The 18,758-nt window shown below is 37.3% G+C and overlaps 2 protein-coding genes across 10 annotated transcripts; one reads left to right on the forward strand and one right to left on the reverse strand.

Annotated features, from left to right (window-relative positions):
* The first annotated feature begins 132 nt into the window (after positions 1–132).
* Positions 133–16,591, forward strand: PIP5K59B (Phosphatidylinositol 4-phosphate 5-kinase 59B). Of its 9 annotated transcripts, none has more exons than XM_011309864.1 (17): positions 133–581; positions 1,162–1,196; positions 1,569–1,697; positions 2,004–2,252; positions 2,344–2,661; positions 2,755–2,970; positions 3,066–3,289; positions 3,399–3,534; positions 3,638–3,725; positions 5,236–5,298; positions 6,437–6,514; positions 6,825–6,875; positions 7,441–7,797; positions 9,401–9,578; positions 9,680–9,888; positions 11,338–11,438; positions 14,151–16,591. In XM_011309864.1, the coding sequence occupies exons 1-17, from the start codon at positions 470–472 to the stop codon at positions 14,295–14,297; spliced, it is 2,691 nt and encodes an 896-aa protein (XP_011308166.1). In that variant the 5' UTR covers positions 133–469; the 3' UTR covers positions 14,298–16,591. The 9 variants fall into 9 exon arrangements, with proteins under 9 accessions (XP_011308166.1, XP_011308172.1, XP_011308167.1 ...); XM_011309870.1 differs by having other exon boundaries at positions 15,892–16,591; XM_011309865.1 differs by having other exon boundaries at positions 3,402–3,534.
* A 13-nt stretch (positions 16,592–16,604) lies between these two features.
* LOC105269548 (trypsin-1-like) lies at positions 16,605–18,573 on the reverse strand. The gene is made up of 4 exons (XM_011309887.1): positions 18,519–18,573; positions 17,722–18,037; positions 17,013–17,316; positions 16,605–16,778 (listed from the first exon to the last, which is right to left on the reverse strand). Exons 1-4 carry the CDS (start codon positions 18,571–18,573, stop codon positions 16,605–16,607), a joined length of 849 nt encoding a protein of 282 aa, XP_011308189.1.
* Between the last annotated feature and the right edge of the window lie 185 nt (positions 18,574–18,758).

Here is an 18,758-nt window from a genome sequence, read left to right on the forward strand (position 1 = left end):
CGAATGTTCGAATTGCCGTGGATTTTTTCAATTAAATGCCAAGTCAAACGGTGAAATCCGAGAAATTTGAATTTCCCGCGCTGTACATAGCATTGGCAATCATGTAATAAACCAGACTGGAATATGGCGACCGGTCAATAGAGACAAGAGGAAGACGAGTAGTTGTGTGTGAAAAGTAGTGGGTGTTCGTAGCCCCTGGAAAACGGGCCCTCATTCGAGCGTTTTTCTTTCCCCCATTATCACTAAAAAATAACATTCCTCACAGCGACTAATTAAACTCCCCCCTAGTAGTGCAGAAATCGAGAGTGACTCAACGATGAATCAAGCAGATTCGAGTATACGATTCCGTATACAACAATAGTGATGATTGGGGGAGTGAAAATGCAATCAATTGGCATGCAGTACGGGCCCTCAAACTGTCAAGATCGCGGTTGAGTCGGGGATACTCCGGATTTTTTAAAGTAACAAAATGGCTTCGGGGGACAATGTGGATGTGATTGAAGTCGTCGAGACGAGCTTTGGGGGTGGAAACAGAGGCGACGACGTATCCTCGAGGCTCAATGACTCTGGCGATGAGGATGGTAAATTTTTATTTAATGTTTTTGTCAGTAATTATTTTGAATAATACATAACCTAGAATTAAGTAATTAACGGGTCTTCATTTTTATCATCATCCTCAGCCAATGCCTAACTGGAATTCTTTCCTCGTTCGACTTTCAACGGACCATCTCATGACCTGGAATTTTTTATTTCACTCGGAACTTTGATTCTTTTCACTTCATTCAACTTTTCCATAAATTCGTGTTACCCCTGTGCGGGCGTGAACTTTGACAGCTGATCGAATCGACGATTGTGATTCAGAATTCGTAGAAGTGTTTGCGGAGCCAGTGGCTCAATTGCTTCAAGGTGTGATTTATTTTTCATTTTGTGAGGGAGTTCTTGGGATTTTGCCTCTCGATTTCAATTGAGAATTGTCTCCGGTGTCGATTCATGAGGAAAAGTTCCGGTTTGATGAAGTTTTATTGATTCATTTCACGTGTCTGTCTGTCTCATTTTGGAGCAGCTTTATTGATTGAGAGTTCGATGGGTCTCGTGTCATTCAATTTATGTCAGCGATGTATGGAATAACGGATTTCAATTGAGGTATTTTATTTTTTTCAGACAAGTCAACAACTGGTGAGAGGGTTACCTTTGATGTGAGTATTTTTAAATCTCTTTGATGTTCATTACCCTACTGTGATTTTCATTTCATTACGTTCATATTTAGCCACAGCATTCCGTATTTATCGAGAGATAAAGAGTTATCTGTTGAAAGATTACTTTAATGAGTAAATTTGGAGTATTTCATTGAGACTCAGATCGTTATTTAGGAATAATAAGAATCCTTTGAGAGTAGAATTCAAGTTTTCGAGATTTTATGGATATTTAGTCGAGCGTGATGTGGGTCAAGACTGAATCCAGTACCTCTAGCAGCGGCTCTAGTTTAGCCAGTGTAATCAAGTATAACAATTGGCAAAAAGAGTGGATTACTTTTGATGAATTGATTAAATTGTTTGATTGTATTTTAGAGTTCAGTTGCACAACATGGAAGTGGAGGGCCGAAGACACCCTCGGGCATGTCGAGGGGAAAATCCGAGAGGGAGAGGAAGATCGGACATAGGAGGGTCGGCGTGGGTGGTGAAATCACCTACAAGAAGGTGAGCAATCTCATGAATGATGTTTCCAGAATTAATTTGGAATTCAGAATAAATTTCTCGGTTCTCACCGAATTATTTGCTAATACCCTTAACAACTTGATCAATAATTCAAGAATTTCGTAAAACAACACACGGCGATTGTTCTGCGTATTCTTGTGTGGCCAAGCTTCGATCGCTCGTCGTAAGACACCTCAGTGACGCAAACGCACATGACGAAGGCGCACAACACGATAGACTTGGAATAAACAAAATAGTCGATTAATATGATTAACTTGACAGATGAATGGATTTTTCTCTCCCGTTTAGATACAAACGACTCAGATCATGGGCTCGATACAACTCGGTATTCAACACGCTGTTGGTGGATTGGCTAGTAAACCTGAGAGGGATTTGTTGATGCAGGACTTCATGACTGTCGAGACAACGAATTTTCCGAGTGAGGGATCCAATCACACGCCGGCCCATCATTTCTCTGAGTTCAAGTTTAAAAATTACGCTCCAATTGCATTTAGATACTTTAGGGATCTTTTTGGCATTCAGCCTGATGATTTTTTGGTGAGTCTCATCTGCGAATATTTTTTTTTAACTCAATATTTCATATTTCAAATTCTGCAGCTGTCATTTGTAATTTTTAATTTTTATGTAGATGTCTATGTGTAGTGCACCTCTTCGAGAATTATCGAATCCTGGTGCAAGTGGAAGCATCTTTTATTTAACAGAGGATGACGAATTTATTATAAAGACTGTACAGCATAAAGAGGGAGAGTTTCTTCAGACTCTTTTACCTGGCTATTACATGAACCTCAATCAAAATCCGAGAACTCTATTACCAAAGTTCTTTGGATTGTACTGCTATCGTTGCAACAGTAAGAACGTTAGATTGATTGCTATGAATAATCTCTTGCCCTCGGCAGTTAAGTTGCATCAAAAGTACGATTTGAAAGGATCGACGTACAAAAGAAAAGTGAGTACCTTGAATTAATTTAAACTGATGCATACATGCAATTTCCTCTCTTTCTGGGATGATGTAAATAATTGGATTGACTTGATAACGCAGGCGTCGAGGAGCGAGAGATCTAAGAAATCACCGACCTACAAAGACCTGGACTTTATGGAGCATCATCCTGAGGGAATTTTCCTCGAGGCCGACACTTATGGTGCTCTTGTCAAGACTATTCAGAGGGATTGTCGAGTGCTCGAGAGTTTCAAGATTATGGATTACTCCCTATTGGTTGGAATTCATAACTTGGATCAGGCTGCAAGGGAAAAAACGGTAATTCACCAATAATTTATGAATAAAAATCTTTACAAGTCTTTTTAAATAAAATAACTGGGGAATGAGAGAAATGATTTCCACGTATTATGCAGGAACCGAGGCTATCGACAACAGTCGAGGAGGAACCAGGTGAGGCTGGCTACGAGAGTGGAAGTTTCGTCCAGGTAGAACGTGAGAAGGACCGTGAGGAGAGAATAGGTGCAACAGCCCTCAACAGATCGCGTAGTATTAATCGCCAGAGGCTGGTAGCTCACAGCACTGCCATGGAGAGCATCCAGGCTGAGAGTGAACCGATAGACGAGGAAGACGATGTACCGTGAGTATCCACATGTAATTGCTCATAACTAACAATTGCTTCAGCAGTTGGACAAATAAATGGGGTATTTCGTCATTAATAATTACAATTCTCTCATTTTTGTTCCTAGCAGTCCTGGGGGTATTCCAGCGAGGAATGCACGAGGCGAGCGTCTCTTGCTATTCCTCGGTATTATTGACATTCTCCAGAGCTATCGGTTGAAGAAAAAACTCGAGCACACGTGGAAATCCATGATTCACGATGGGGTAAGTCATATTAAATATAATTCAGTAACAAAATAATGAAGAAGAGTCAAGCTTTTGATGTTCTGTGGTGTACTGTGGAATTAATTTCGATTGTCTGTTCAAGGACACTGTGTCGGTGCATAGACCGGGCTTCTACGCCCAGCGCTTCCAGGACTTCATGGCAAAGACTGTATTCAAGAAGATACCATCACGTAAGTACCATCCGAATCAGCCCCTCCTAACGAATCTGACTTCGATGCTAGCGATAAATAAGGCACATTCCTAGATCATGATTAATAACAGTCGGTACAGTCTCGCAAAGTGTTTACATTCTACGGTTCAATATATTTTTTCATTATCTTTATTTACCTTTGAGATATACTCCAGTATTAGAGGAGATGAAAAATGGGGCAGAAGGTATTTTCGATAATTTTTAGAAAAATTGGTAATTCATTGAATGTAATGAGTTCAAGCTGAGCTCAATTAATGAATCCTCGTTAAATTCGAAATTGTTCTTTCTGCTCAATTTCTCTGATAATTAATAAATAATAATCACGGTTATTGACATGAGCAGTAAGCCTTTAAGCTAGATTTAAATTCAGCATTATGGAGATTAATTAAATCACTCGACGATTTGTGGAAGCATGTAACCTGCCAATTGACATTCAACAGAAAGTTGATTCAATTATTGCTCAAAGTATGATATACGGAGGACTTGATGTTCCATTTGAATAGGCAGAGTCATTTGAGTAATGTAGATGCATTATAAAAATTATGAGTGCTTGGGGTCAATTGACGATCTGTCAGTGGAATTAATTGCTAGGACTGGACTGTTGTCTATAACTCGATATTTTTTTTTAATACTATTTTTCAAGAGCCACTGGTTTCTATCATTCCAAGAACAATTATGACTTTGATATTTTTTGTTTTGATTTTTTTTTTTACCAATTCGGTGATTGAATTACTCAATTTGCACAGTCGATTGGTGTCCACAGATGTAGCCTGGGTATTATGAATATGAAATTGAGCCAAACGTATACGACGATAGCACAAATATTTTTATAGTGCAGATTTGACCATCGAATATTGTATCAATGATGAAGAATAGAGGAGTGACTGGGAGTTGTCGTTGATGAGTTGACGATTTATTTTAATCGATGATTTCTCAGGGAGAGAACGACTAGAACGAGGTAGATTAGACGATAGGAATTTATTTTTTTATCATGGAAGAAATAATCAGCTGGTTACTGAACGTGGACACCAATGTAAATATTTATATTTTACAATAAAACACTATTTCGCTATTTACAACCTCATATCATTTGTTCTTTACCCAGACAATCTAACTATCACTATAATCCTACCATGAGCCACTAATTTTATTTGACAACTTCATTGATTTATCGTTATGACGTGGGTTTAAATAGCGAGTGTACCTTGGCTGGACAGTTGACAAAAACCAAAAGAAAATTTGGCGTTTATTGAATTGTTCAATGGATCCTCAATATTTATTTATCTCTGTGTGACAGCCGGTTTGATTTTTTTATTTTTTATTTACTTTCATATAATTAGCTCGATTATGAGTGTTGGGTATTAAAATTTAAAGAACATTAGAAAATGATATTTGATGTTTCTGTGTCCGTGCATTTTCCGTGTCAACCCTCTGACCTGATATCAACCTGCCTCGATCAAATACATCGATTATAATCGAATAAAAAACAGTGGACCTGCCTGAGATTAAGGGAAATCATCGCAAATTCCGTAACCTCGTCACCAGCTACATAGGTAAACTCTATCTGTCTCTCATTCTGTCCGTTCGTGTGACTTTCGTGTGTGTTTTTAGATTTTTCCTTCATATTTTTTTTTAATGTTTCCCTGTCTTATCAGTGTGTTACGACCTTCACTGGTCAATTAGCATGAGTTATTATCTTCATTTGTGTTCGGCTTAGTGTCGTTGGTTTTTTCCTGCACTCTTTGATAATTACCCGATGTCATTCGAGATTTTATTTTTATTTCTCAGTGATGCCGTTTTAATTTGTTAATTAATCTAGAGTGAAGAAGTAATTCGGATCGGGTCCAGAGTCCGAATTTTCAAAAGATATCCAGTAATTTTTTATGGGATTTTATTTTCAAAAATCAGTATTCAGTCTCAGTATTTTCACTGTAAAATTTTCATGAACTAGACTCAAACCGTTTTACTCCTTCATTACTGATTTTAATTAATTATAGAGATGTAAATAGATTATGCATGGACTGCACTGACGATCGATTTGTGGATTTCATTTCCATTTTCGAAGAAGTTTTTTATCCCCCCATTCCTCCTGTTTTTATTCGTCCTTTTATGGAAGAGGAAAGAGGAATTAGTTTAGAATAGGTCCCAAGTGTGAAGTATAATTCATGCAGTAGGTTTTTGTCAGATGAATTCTAGGTACAATTCTCAGACAAATTGTAAGTGAAATGGACGACTAGTGCTTTTTAAGAGACTAAATAATTTATTGTCCTTCGCTAATGAGAGCTGTTGGATGTTCTCGGCTTGGTTGTTTTATTATTATTAATATTTCAATTAAAAATTACATAAGATTGGGTGAATAAACGAGCTGTCTCAATAAACTGTTTAACAAAACGTGATCACTGAAAATAATTCAGTAGTGAAATGGTGAAGGCCGACAAGTTAACTTCCTTACCCGAGTTTTCGTGGAATATCCCCGAATTTAACAGCGATACCGAAATTTTCATCAGCACCTTTTTTATAGAGTGCAACAATAGCTACAAAAAAGTATAACCAAAAATCTAGCTATCTCCTTTAGATTGAGAGATATTCCTCGAAAACATACCACCTAACTAGATCGACTTGTTCCCCTTCGCCAGTTCGTTGCAAAATAAATAATGAGGATATTACGACATGGATTAATTTGTGTTTCAGCTCTGAAACATTCCCCATCGAAGAGAAAAAGCATCACGAGGCCCTTGAGGCCACTGGAGGGTGATTTTGATTCAACTGGTAAGTGAATCCTTGGCATTACAACCCAGACTAGCTGACGAAATAAATTTTTCAATTCATAAACCACCCCACGGTTCATTCCATAAAAAGGCAAGCGAAGATCCAAATGCATTAGAAATAAATGTGCGATCAATGTATCACCCGTTGCGACCACCTCGGCATATCCCAGTCCCACTTGCAAGACAATCCAGGAGCTTTAAACTCTCTCAATTGCTCAATTACTTGCCATCCTGTCAATCGGTGAAAATCCAATTTTATAGTCAAGATTACTTGATACGATATGGTAATTGGGTATTGTGTGGTGGTTTAGTGGTGACGGCCGTTGGAAGTACGATGCATGCAACATCACCCACAAAAGCCGGTGAGTCATCTGCAACTCATACGTCATTTTATTTTATGCAATGGCTTATTTTAACATGAGCTACTGCATACCTCTGTCATTTCATCAGGTAGTCAGTCATTTTTTTGCGGATATCGGAGAAACTCCGAGATTTTTAATTTCTTTAGCGAACAGAGAGTTAAAAAACCCAGACGATCATTCAATTATTCTTTGTAAATAATAAATGCAATTATAAATCCAGGGGAATGATCTCTGTATTGATGAATAAACTCCCGATAATTCTGATGTAATGAATTATTCAGAGTTTAATAATTAAATGATTTTATGGGGTCAAGTATTAGTTTATTTCGATTGAGTCAAAAAGAATGTTGGAAAAATAATTTTTATTACGAGAGTCTACGGTAATATCTCAATTTTTATTGAGAGATTTTTCATTTTGGAGGAGCCGATAAATCGTGAACTAATATCCAGCAAAGGAATGAAATCGTCTCCGTAAATAGTCACTGTAATTATTCATTCCCCCACAACTAATCTCACTCATAAAAAAAATCTGTCTCTGTCACTGTCCCTGACCCCGATTAAACAGTAAGCCCGACAAGTCCCGAGGGAGTGCCAGTGGTGACCTCCAGCACGATAATCTCCACAAGTTCAGTGCCAATAGCCACCTCGACCCCCGTCAACGTACCGACAACGGTACTCGCGACATCGACGAGCGGTGGAATAACCGCTGGTCCACCCCCATTATCCGTCAACTCGTTTCAAGTCCGTGCAAGTTATCCCGCTGTGCTGAAAGGTAGATCTGCAGCGAGTCCCCCGAATCCAAATCTGGTGCCATCAGGAAAGGTACCACCACCTGTACCACCGCGTGGCACTGGAAAACGCGCGAGTATCGACGAGCTACAACGTGGCAACGTGTCCTCATCCTCGTCGACATCCGGTCGAGGTGATGTCAATGTCGCGTATAGTTTGCATGAACGTAAGAAAATACCACAAGGCCTTTACAAGCCACCAAGATCGCCGTTGCATGCACCCAATTCATTACACTCTAGTCAGGGTCCCTCGCAGTTCCTGGGTACTGGGTATTTCATTCCTGATTATATCGAACAACTCGAGGAAGAGGAATTCGTATGCGTTGAGAAGCTCGACAACTCGTACGTTATCAGGACTAGTCCCTGTCCGATTAGACCTGAGAGACGGAAAAGGGAGTTCCATCCTAGACCCAAGGAATCGATCAGACAATCAGTCCCCACCGGTTCTCAGGAATCAGAACTCAGGGCTGTCAATAAATTCACGCAATTCCTCAATCCCCATCACGAGAATCATTACAAGATGTCCAGGAAGGATAAGAAGCACTCGGAGACGTACGCCGAAAGGCTCAAGAGAACATCCAGAGAGTCAAAGAAATTGAAGACGAATGAGACGCGATTGAATTATTCTGCTGAAGAGATTAAAATTCAGAAGCCTCGGCAGGATAGTACCAACTTCATGAAGCAATTGAGTTTACTAGCATTCGGTGAATCCTCGCGAACGTCTCTGGAGCAGAACCCCACGAAGGTCAAGATCAAAACGTACAAGATGAAAAAGAAGAAGAAGAGAGCCGCACCTAAGCCTTCGCTGAGGAAGCAAGTCTTCGAGTCCCTCACGAATCTGAAGAGCAGATCGGTGGGGCAGAAGAGCATCACTCAGAGCTCCAACAGCATCAATGTTCGTCTTCGCGGAGAATTTGTATCTCAAAATCTGAGTGTAATGGACAACAGAGAATTTTTCTCGAGCTGCACTAGCTTGAGAGCTCCCTCACCTAATATCAGGACTGATGAGAGACTCCCGGACACCTGCAAGCCTCATCTATCCGATGATCAGTATCGGAATTACCTGAGGGATCAGTCCAGGGAGAGGAGTCCCGCGTTCAGAAACACTTCCTTCCTGCATGGCTATCAATGACCGTCACTCATCATTCATTACATCCCGTAGTTTAGAATTACCAATTTTTATTGAAGAGTCAAGTCGTAAAACGAAATCAGTCTGATGATATCTTCTTAATAATTGTGAATATGTTGTGGAAGTTTTCAGAAAACTACATTAAACATTAATTAATTAATAAAAATGAATAAAATAATAATTTTCCTTTGGATGCGTTTGCAGGGAGAAATAATTCATCTCGAAATGATTTATTATTGAACGTAATAGGGAATTAAATAAAAATTCTTTTATCATTTACGTTTTACCACTTTGACTCTTGAGTTCTCCATTAATTTTTTCATTACATAATTTATTCTCCCGCAATTGTGCATGCTAGATGTATGTTGCTAGATTTGTGGTTTTCATTAGAAACTCCCGCATAAACGTAGAAAGTTCCCCACAACTGTATCAACGATTCGAGCGAGAAAAATAGCGAAATGATGGAATTGATGTGAAATCTCCCCGACAAATAGTGAGCACTGACAGTAGATAGACTAGATATTGTGAATTTAAACATGTGATAAATTCAATGTTTGTGTTTAAGTGATGCTGTTGACCTAGGGCTAATTGTAGTGCGCTTTTTGTAGGTGGCACCCTCCCATCAACCTGCTCTACCCCACCCCCACCCTTTGATGACGCTATGAGATCGAATGACCAGACCCTGGCATCGGGTGGTCATCTCCAGACAACTGTAGCACATGCCAAGCAGAACAGAACTGTTCATCATGTGACGCTCAGTACCAAGACATATCATGATTCTGTCAGGTAAGTCGAAGACAAGAGCTCGAGAGCTTTTTCAAATGATCATGTGAAAGGGGAGAGAATGGAGGGAATTAATTGATCTTTTGTTTATTATTTTTTTCAAGTATATCAGATGTTCATCTTGAGAGCAGCGGAAGTGGTGGAAGTGGTGGTCGCGAAACAAAATCATCATTGAGCGTTGAGAGTGGAGGTAGCAGTCGAGGAGGTGGTGGACTAACCTGGACACCACCAGCGGGTAGTGCTGAGGGATCAACACCCACGTGGACAGAGGGTACTCCCTCCTTCACTGAGAGCTCGAGCAGCGGTGACATAGGTAAGTTCGTTATAGCTCTCAACCTGTACTTCGAGTCCTGAAGAAACACTTCCAGTCAACTGCGATGTTTTATCAACTGTTCAATAACATTAATGTCATTAACAACTGTATTCTCATTATTCGAGAAAATCTGGGAGAGAGGAAGTCTGGTGGCGGGTATTTTTGTAGTTCTTGGATATTCTGATCAAGATTCTCAGCCAAATTGTGGACTAAATGTTTTTTAATTTAACTCGATGGTGTTAAGATTATTGTAATCGTCCCGTAATCATTGAATTAATGTCTTAAGGCAGATTATAAATTTATCTGTCACGCGAAAGCATTCGTTGGGACAGATGTTCAATTGTGATTATTCATGGTTTTTTAAAAGTTGAAGGTGTTTCGAAGCGAATTCTTTCGTGAATTAATCCATTGGTTGTACACACTCAACAATTTATTATTTTTTCATATAATAAAGTGGAAATAGCTCTGTTTAGTTAATCAAGGATCAATGAAATAACTTGGATTATTCGGACAATAAAAATCATAAACTCATACACAAGAAATAAACAATCTAGTTTGTCATCGTTCAATCATGATCAGCATTAAATTTCCACTGACCCATGTACGAGGAGATTCCATGTCTCATGATTGTTAAATTTTCAAGTCTACAGTCGCTTAGGACCGGCGAGCCTCGAGATAAGTTCAGTCTTCAGTTTTACTCGTTTTATTTAATTCTAATCTCATTAAATTATTGATAATCATCAAGAATCGACATCACGCATTACAGATTCACGCTTGCTCATCACCTAGACACAGACTCGTTAGAATTTATGTTATATTTTTATTTTTGTCTTCAAATCGTTCCTGTATCGTTCAAACATCCAATTTATCAGTTTACTTTGGCAATCGTAATGCAAATTAAATTCAGAGCTTTGATTAATGGGCTAGATCGTTCGTTTACGTCAGCAGGCACACACGCCTTCCTTTATTGGTGAATGTCTCAGTGAAATTGTTCTTAAAATGATTTATCAAAGAATTCAAGAGAACTTTCACTTTCAAATTGTTTTATCAATTTTTTATTCATTTCGACGATTGATGATTTCAAAAGGAGTTCAATAATGAAATGATCATGTGAGATAATCGATTGTTATATTTTTATTACATATCGATTATTGTGGAAAATTATTGATTTTAGGAGAAATCAGGGGAAGAAAAAAGTTCTCTATCATTTTCTCATAAAATTTATATTTTCGGAATAAATCGAATTGAATGCACTCGATTTATCTGACGTGAGTCATGAATTTTAATCTAAAATTATGTCTGGAAATCATGAGTACTCGAAATAATTCAGTTCTCCACTTCACTACTGACCACTCCTCCACCCAATCCCCAGAATAGTTGTTTTATTAACCGAAAATAGTAATGAATCTTTGAAAAAACGTGTAAAGACAGTGCGGGGAATGATTCTAGGTTGTCCAACAACACCAACCAAAGGTAATCATCGTAATGACGTTGGAGGAAGAGTTGCAGCGACTGTTGAAGAGGCACTTGCTAGTCTAACAACGGAAATGGTGAGTTCAACCCCAAAAAAATGTTTGAAAAATGTTAAATGGCAGATGCACTAGACATTCACCATAAATCATTAGCTGGGAGTCTCTTAATTTTTCGTTCTCCATTATTCAACATATATCGGTGCATCTACCTCACTTGCTCGGTCTACATCACGTTTTATTTTTTAATGCGTTATCACCGTCGGCGCTTGCTGAGCAAAACCTGAGAATTGTATGAATTTTATTTATCAATCATTTTGTTCCATGATTTACAAGAGGTATTGTCACGCTTTTTCTGCTTAATAATCGTTTATGTAATTAACCTAATTAAGTATTAATCATGAGTAACACTTGAGTAATTCGGTTGTAAAGCCGATGGAATTGAAAACTAATTGAGCAATTAAGTGCAGATTATTTCGGATAAATTGTTGGGAATTTCGCCGACAAGAAAGTTCTTTGAACATTTCACGATAAATTTCGACTTTTCGCGATAATTTGGTAATTACAAAAAATCGTCAGTTCGATTTATGAATTTATTTAACAACGGCTTTCTATCCCTCTACAATCGAATGAATCAATCAATTGATGAATCAATGAATTGAGAATTTTGGGGTACCACCGTCTGAACGAAAAAAAAAAACAAAATGTTTGTGTATGCACAAATTAGGAGATACTGCAACGAGAATGAACTGCACTTGGTCAATAATAATCAGCACAGTGGGAGTGCACAACGACTCGTGCTCATTATCTCCGGTGAATTCTACCTGATTTGAGGAAATATGAATGAGGATGGAGGGTCATTGAAGGGTTTCAATGTACCCTTCTTCGTTGTGTTCAAAATTCATCGTGGTGGGCCCTTAATTACCCACTTATTGTATTTTATCCTGTCGTTCCCTCAATTCGTTTCACTCCTCAATGAATTTTGTGGCTATTTAATCATAACGACAACGACTGAAAATTCGGATGACACCCATCTGATGCGTGTAATCGTGATTAGGGCATTATCGTGCTGTTCTCGGTCACTGATTACCTGGAGCTGGATTACGCGGGATTTTCCACGTTCCAAGTATTCAACTGATTAATACCAGACAGCCCGTGTGTTCGCGCAAATATCTCCGAAAGTAACGGAGATAATTAATTTTTTGTATAAATATTTTTTGTAGAGCTGATTAAGCCCTATAAAAAAGGTGATGAAAAATACTGCGCTATCTTTTTTAGTTTTGGAGATATTTCTGGATAACGGGAGGGTGGGATAGCTCGACACTAATCCAAACTGTTCGTTGAATTCCATTCAAGTTAAAACGTAGGGATGAGAGAAATTGTACATAATAGATTTGTCAGTAAAATATTTCTTACGTAATTTATTGAGAAACAATGAATGTGTCATTCACCGTTGCGTTTTTGTCTGTGTCTGTATCTAAATATTAACGTGTCCGTGTATTATATTAGAGGAATAACGACATGGTTCGAGTGATTAGGATTGTGGATGAGAATGCATCTATTATAGAAAGATCCAGAATGCCTTATTGAAAGTGGAACCATTTGATTCTTCTGGATTCAAGTATCTCCGGAAATAGTCGGGGATAAATCGATGTAACGATGTATCGATGTTGAATAATTTTCACTGAAAGTTTAATTTATTGATTTAAAAATTGATAACAATTATCATTTGCATTGAATTTTCAGAGATTTTTCGCTGACAATTACGAATCTCGCATTAATTTTATTATTACTCTCTACAATTAATAAGAGCTGGAGAAAATTTAAGAATAATTATTATTAAAATATTTTTAAACAAGAGAATATTAATTTTTATCTGAAATTTTATGTAATTCGTGAAATTTCGAATTAAATCGAATTTTAATCTAATGAAATTTTCCCAGGATTTTCTTTTACACGATTCAGTGAAAATTTATTAACAGCGAATGATTGAAGATTTAAAATGTGCCACTTCGCGTCGTTAATTGAACAAACGACGAAACGTTTGTCTAGACGCTCTGAAAACCAAAATGTTGTTCAGCAATGATTGATAATTAAATAATAGTTAAGTCTCCAGGCATTTATTAACATGACTCGTAGATAGGAGTCACTGAGGGTGCAATCGGAAGAATAATATCCGATAATCCATTCTCAGACTGTTGAATCAGTACTTAGTACCGCATTTATTACTGTATAAAGATTATCAATTCACTGCTTTCGCGTTTGAGGCTTGAAAGGTGTTTGTTTCACTCTCAGAGATTTTTAGTTTGCTCAATAAATTTGTCGATGTCGTGGACGTTAAACTGGCATGAAAGTACTCGATACACAAAGAGCATTGACTCTCGCACATTGGGACTGTTATGAATTACTGATTCAGTGAACAAGTGGTAAGATGGAAAGATTGTTCCATTTCTTTCCAAAATATCTGCTGATCCGCTCGAGATAGATGAAATTTCCACAAAATCTTTTCTACAGAGAATTTCAAGTGCTGCAAAAAAGTTCTCTTGTGGATTCCTGTATCTTCATTGGGTTGAGAGATATTTTGAAAAATCAGTGTGAAATATTGACTCACTCTCTTCCTCCACTTTGTTGCCTAATTAGTTACCTCCACTGGTTCATATTAATTTTCACCATCAATGTGCTTGCTTTCTCTGTGCTGTTACCTTAATCTGTACGTGTTGGGTCAGAGTTAATGATGATTGAGCATAAAGGAAAATAAAGGAAAATAAATACGAAATGAAAAAAAAAATATAGAAACAGAAACAGAGCGGTGGATCGCATGGGAAATTGGATGGAACAGAGATAACGGATTGGCAGAATGGATCCGGATCTGAGGATAGCAGCTCGTGCAATTTTGAGGCCGAGCGAGTCAGGAAGCCGAGGAAGCCTCGACGACGTTGAAATAACTCCATTCATGAAGATATTAAAGTTTTAACGATTAATCAGAAAAAAACACTCATGCCCGTTTAACTGATTACAATAATGTGTCAATCAAATTATTTGGGGGGATGCATCGTCTTGCCATTGTAATCGAAAGTTTATATCATGTCAATTCAAGGGAATTATGCCAGACATATCTCGGTGCCAGTAGAAATTCATTTTCATTTTTTTTCATTATCGTGGAATTGATACGTCAGAGATATTATATTTTTATTAATTTGAGAGTGTGGTGATTAGATTAGGCGATCCCTCATTAATTTGTATTCATTCGCCGATTAATTTGTTAATTAATAAATCGTAGACGTGGAATTTGTTGGCTGAGGGGTGGCAAAGGGGTAAGTCGAATTTAAGATTTCCATTTATATCGATAAATCTCGAAAACTATTGACTGTAGCTGGAAATTTGAGAGGATTTATTTTTTAGATCGATAAATTTCCGACAGAAATGATCTTTTGGTATTTTCTCTGAGAGCCACTAGCTTTCGAGATCAATCGATTTTTAATCAACATGTCAAATTCGACTCATCTGACTTGACACTTCGCTATTGAATTTAATCGATAACAAATCCAGAAAAATTATTCTGGAAAAATCGATTCATCAGGATAATAAAATTAATGCCATTCAGGTAATTAGTCAGATATTTAGTCCCCTAGCTTTATTTTTAATACTCTCTCTCGCATACTGCATTTATCGAAAAATTATCCGAAAAAATAATAAACGAGTAAATACAGTAATTGAGGAATGGTATTAGTGCATTACGCTGCATATGTAGACTTTCGAGCGGCCTAATTATTGTAAGAAGACGTTAGAATACTCAGAACACACGGATAATTGGGAAATTGGTAAATTGGTAAATTGGGAAATTGGTAAACCTCACAAAAAATGAATCATAGTATTATAAACAGCATCACTGTGTATATTAATTACTTGTAATGTAGTTAGACGTGCACGGGGATTATGTTAATTGCAATTAATGGGTGACAATGTTGAATTACTAGATAGACGAGGTGGCGAATTGTTAATCAATATCGAGTTAAGCTCTCTCGTTTATTCACTCGAGTGTCTGAGGCCAGATGAATGGGCAAAGTACTTAATGCGTAGGGAGAAGTAAATAGTGGATTACTGCTTGCAATTACTCGAAATATGTATGTGAGCGAGCTGAATAAGTGATGAGGTGTGTATATTGCTTAGGAGTGAGGCTTTTGCAGAGTTGTTTTTTCTGTTTTGAATAAATAATTTGAAGGAAAGAGGATGATGAACAAAAGCCGAGGAGCAACGACGATTGTCGGTGGTACCGAATTGACTTCAAATGGTCCCAATAATTAATTATAATTACAATGTAACAATATGCCGTTCCAATGTTATTATAATCGAGGCATCGTTTTTATTAAACGCTCGTTAGTTGCAGTTGCGGATGAAATTAACAGTTGTTTTCTCTCTTTGATATGTTTTTTTTTTTAATTCTTTCATCTTTTTGTTTGTTGATGTGTGGATTTCTGGTGATATTCAAGTTATTTCATCCTGATTATTTTTTTTTTCATTTCCACCCTTTCAGACCCACCTATAGCCAAACGAGGGGGACCCAGTGTATTTATACCTTGACTGAGAACAAATTAAGCGATTGGTTTTGTTCGGAATACTTTGGAGATTTAAAGGGTTTATTGAATATGAGTCGTGTGCATTTGGATGGGATTTATCGACGGAGATATTTAGGTAAGGTGTCTGGTAATTCCGTCAAATCACTGGCATTTAAGACTTGCTATTAATTAGGAAAATCAAGCAATTGTGCACTGTTTAATTTTAAGTCTTGAGTATTTACTGTTACTTGGCTTAGGTAATTTATTTAATGGAAATTCAGGTCTATTAATTTAATTGATGTCTGTCTCGTCTCTGGGAATTCAGAGATTGAGAGGAGACATGGATAATCGATATTGCGAGCGTGCAATGGAAAACGGTGTCTCGAATTTAGTATTTTTAATTTTTTTTTCTCTCTCTCTCTCTCTCTCTCTCTGTCTCTGTATTGAATTCAATCTCTGGTTTGAGAGGAATTAAACTTGTCAATACGAACGAAATTGATTATTTTGGATAATTAAACATCTGGCAATTCACGTTATAAATCGTTACACAATCAGTGAACTCGTCATTTATTGTCGAGATTGTCATTGAAACGTTTATGCAGAAACAAAATGCAGGAACGTGTTGTATGATAAATGATTACGAGAATAAATTATTGTTACGTCCTATTCATTTAAAAAGATATTTTTTTATTTAACCCTGGGTATTTATTGTTATGGTTGATTGGATCCAGTCGATGAAGGCAGAGACTCGAACGAATACTGAAGGGGCACCTCTCAATCCACAGGGAATTACTCCCCAGGAGACGATTCCCACCACTTCCCAATTATCACCGTTTCTCCAGGTTAATGGACCGCCGGAATCTCCCTGCATTAAACATTAATCATCGATAAAAGAATTGTTTTTAAAAAACGGATAATACTACTAGAGTACTTGAATATTTGGCTTTCTACGAGATATCGAATTAAATAAATAAAATAAGACGATAAAGTTAAGAGAATAATAATTCAAATCAACTCAATGAAATTAAATTCAATGAAAAATTAAATTTTTTTTTGTTTAATATCGAAAATAATTTAGAGGAATGTATTTGGGACTTACGCTGCATGGGGAGAATCCACCCCCAAGGGGTCCAGTGCAGATATTCGTCTCGTGGAGGGTGCCAGCACCTCCGAATGGAATGAGGGCATTCCTGCAGGTGCTCAGGGAGATCAGGGGTATTTCAACGGTCTGGAGGGCATTTCCCAGGTTTGCACCGTTGGGATCCGTCGCACCCCAGCCCGTTGATGTCACATTTCCTGTGGGAATTGCACCGGGTTGGGGTAAATTGATCGGGCCCACTGCAGTCGTCCAGGTGAAGGGAGTTGTCAACCTGATGAGTCCTATGTCGTATGGAGCTACATCCCTGGGTGAAAACAATTATTCTTTAATTTTGCAGTAATATTGACTGGCGGAATAATTAATGGCTCTGCGTTAATTACTGCCCGAGATTTTTACAATTTTTGGGCCTTTTTTCATTCGAAAATTCTCGATGAAAACTATTGCGTGCGGTAACATTAATTTTACGAAAAAAATGCAATTGTTTACAATTGGCTGCAATTGTTTGCAATTATGAAGCGATAATTGATAATTTAATTTAAAAAATTATTATTTGGAATTGAATTATTCCGTACAATATTTTTTATTTACATATTACCTTGTGATTGTTGGATTAGGTAGGAATTTTTAGGGATGAGTTAAAAAGAAAAATAAGATCGACGATAAAAAGGAATTATGAAAAAAAACTGATTTTTGCATGGGATTCATTTACCCGATGAAATTTTCGTGGGCATAAGCAGCGGTGGCTCTCCTGGACTGCTCCAGAGGTTCCACTTGATCGAGAAAATGTTTGCCAGCTCTAACGAGAAGTCCCCCTATCTCCGGGATGGCGTCGATGCAGTGGGCGGCTGTTAAAATCCACGATTGATTGATAATTATTCCTCCACAGAAATGTCTGGTATTCGTTGTGGATAGGAAACCCCATTGGAGAGATACTTGATGAGGATACGAGTTCCTCACAGCTTCCACTCCACCGATGATTCGAGGGTTGAAAAACGAATCGTCTTTTTCGAATTGCGGACGGGATTCTATCCGAAATAATTCACGAATTCAGTATCAAATGTAAAAATTAATAAAATTCAATGCACACTCAGAAAAAAATGTAGTGCATTAAAAAAAATTTGATTTGCAAGTAACAAATGGAATTAATTAATACATATGTGATTGCAAGTGATAAATATTGAAATAAATAAATTTATTTGGAATTCAATTGCAATTTTACTTTTACTTTTGCAAGAATTCAAATTTCATGTTATCATTCAAGGAAATTATGAAATTAATTGAATACCTAGTTAAATGAATAATTATTTTTATGGTTTTAAATCTAATTCAATATTTAATATTGAGTTTTACTACGTTTTACTAAATTTTTTTCTCATTGCACTGTTTCACCGTTTCACTTCTTTGATACTGAATTAAAAACTGATAATAAATTAATAGATAAACAATTCATTTTAATTTATTCCTGCACCTATAGAACTCTCACTTCGTGAATCAGATTGAACCCACCAGTTCCTCGAGCGATAAAAAACACTGCAATGAGCGAGATGACTCCCCAACCCATGATGAATTGTAATTGAACAAAGTTCTATTGTTTCTCGATGTTTTATACCGACGGATTATTTTTACAGCTGAAAATCAGACGATCGTTGAACCGAAAAATTGGAAATCGGAAAATTTTATTCCTTCCGTCCTGCATTCCTCAGTCTTGACCCACATTCTCCGAAACCAATCCTCTTTACTATTTTC

Source organism: Fopius arisanus, unplaced genomic scaffold (genome assembly GCF_000806365.1).
Source record: "Fopius arisanus strain USDA-PBARC FA_bdor unplaced genomic scaffold, ASM80636v1 scaffold00070, whole genome shotgun sequence".
Classification (NCBI taxonomy): Eukaryota; Metazoa; Arthropoda; class Insecta; order Hymenoptera; family Braconidae; genus Fopius; species Fopius arisanus.

Bases quoted from the DNA above. Each gene is read 5' to 3' on its own strand.
- LOC105269548 (XM_011309887.1), bottom strand. From the start codon at position 18,573: ATGGGTTGGGGAGTCATCTCGCTCATTGCAGTGTTTTTTATCGCTCGA. The intron at 18,038-18,518 runs GTGGGTTCAATC...TATTTCGGATAG, and splicing joins TTTTATCGCTCGAGGAACTG to AATCCCGTCCGCAATTCGAA. The intron at 16,779-17,012 runs GTAAGTCCCAAA...TGTTTAATGCAG, and splicing joins GTGGATTCTCCCCATGCAGC to GGAGATTCCGGCGGTCCATT.
- PIP5K59B (XM_011309864.1), top strand. From the start codon at position 470: ATGGCTTCGGGGGACAATGTGGATGTGATTGAAGTCGTCGAGACGAGC. The intron at 582-1,161 runs GTAAATTTTTAT...TATTTTTTTCAG, and splicing joins TGACTCTGGCGATGAGGATG to ACAAGTCAACAACTGGTGAG. The intron at 2,662-2,754 runs GTGAGTACCTTG...TTGATAACGCAG, and splicing joins GATCGACGTACAAAAGAAAA to GCGTCGAGGAGCGAGAGATC.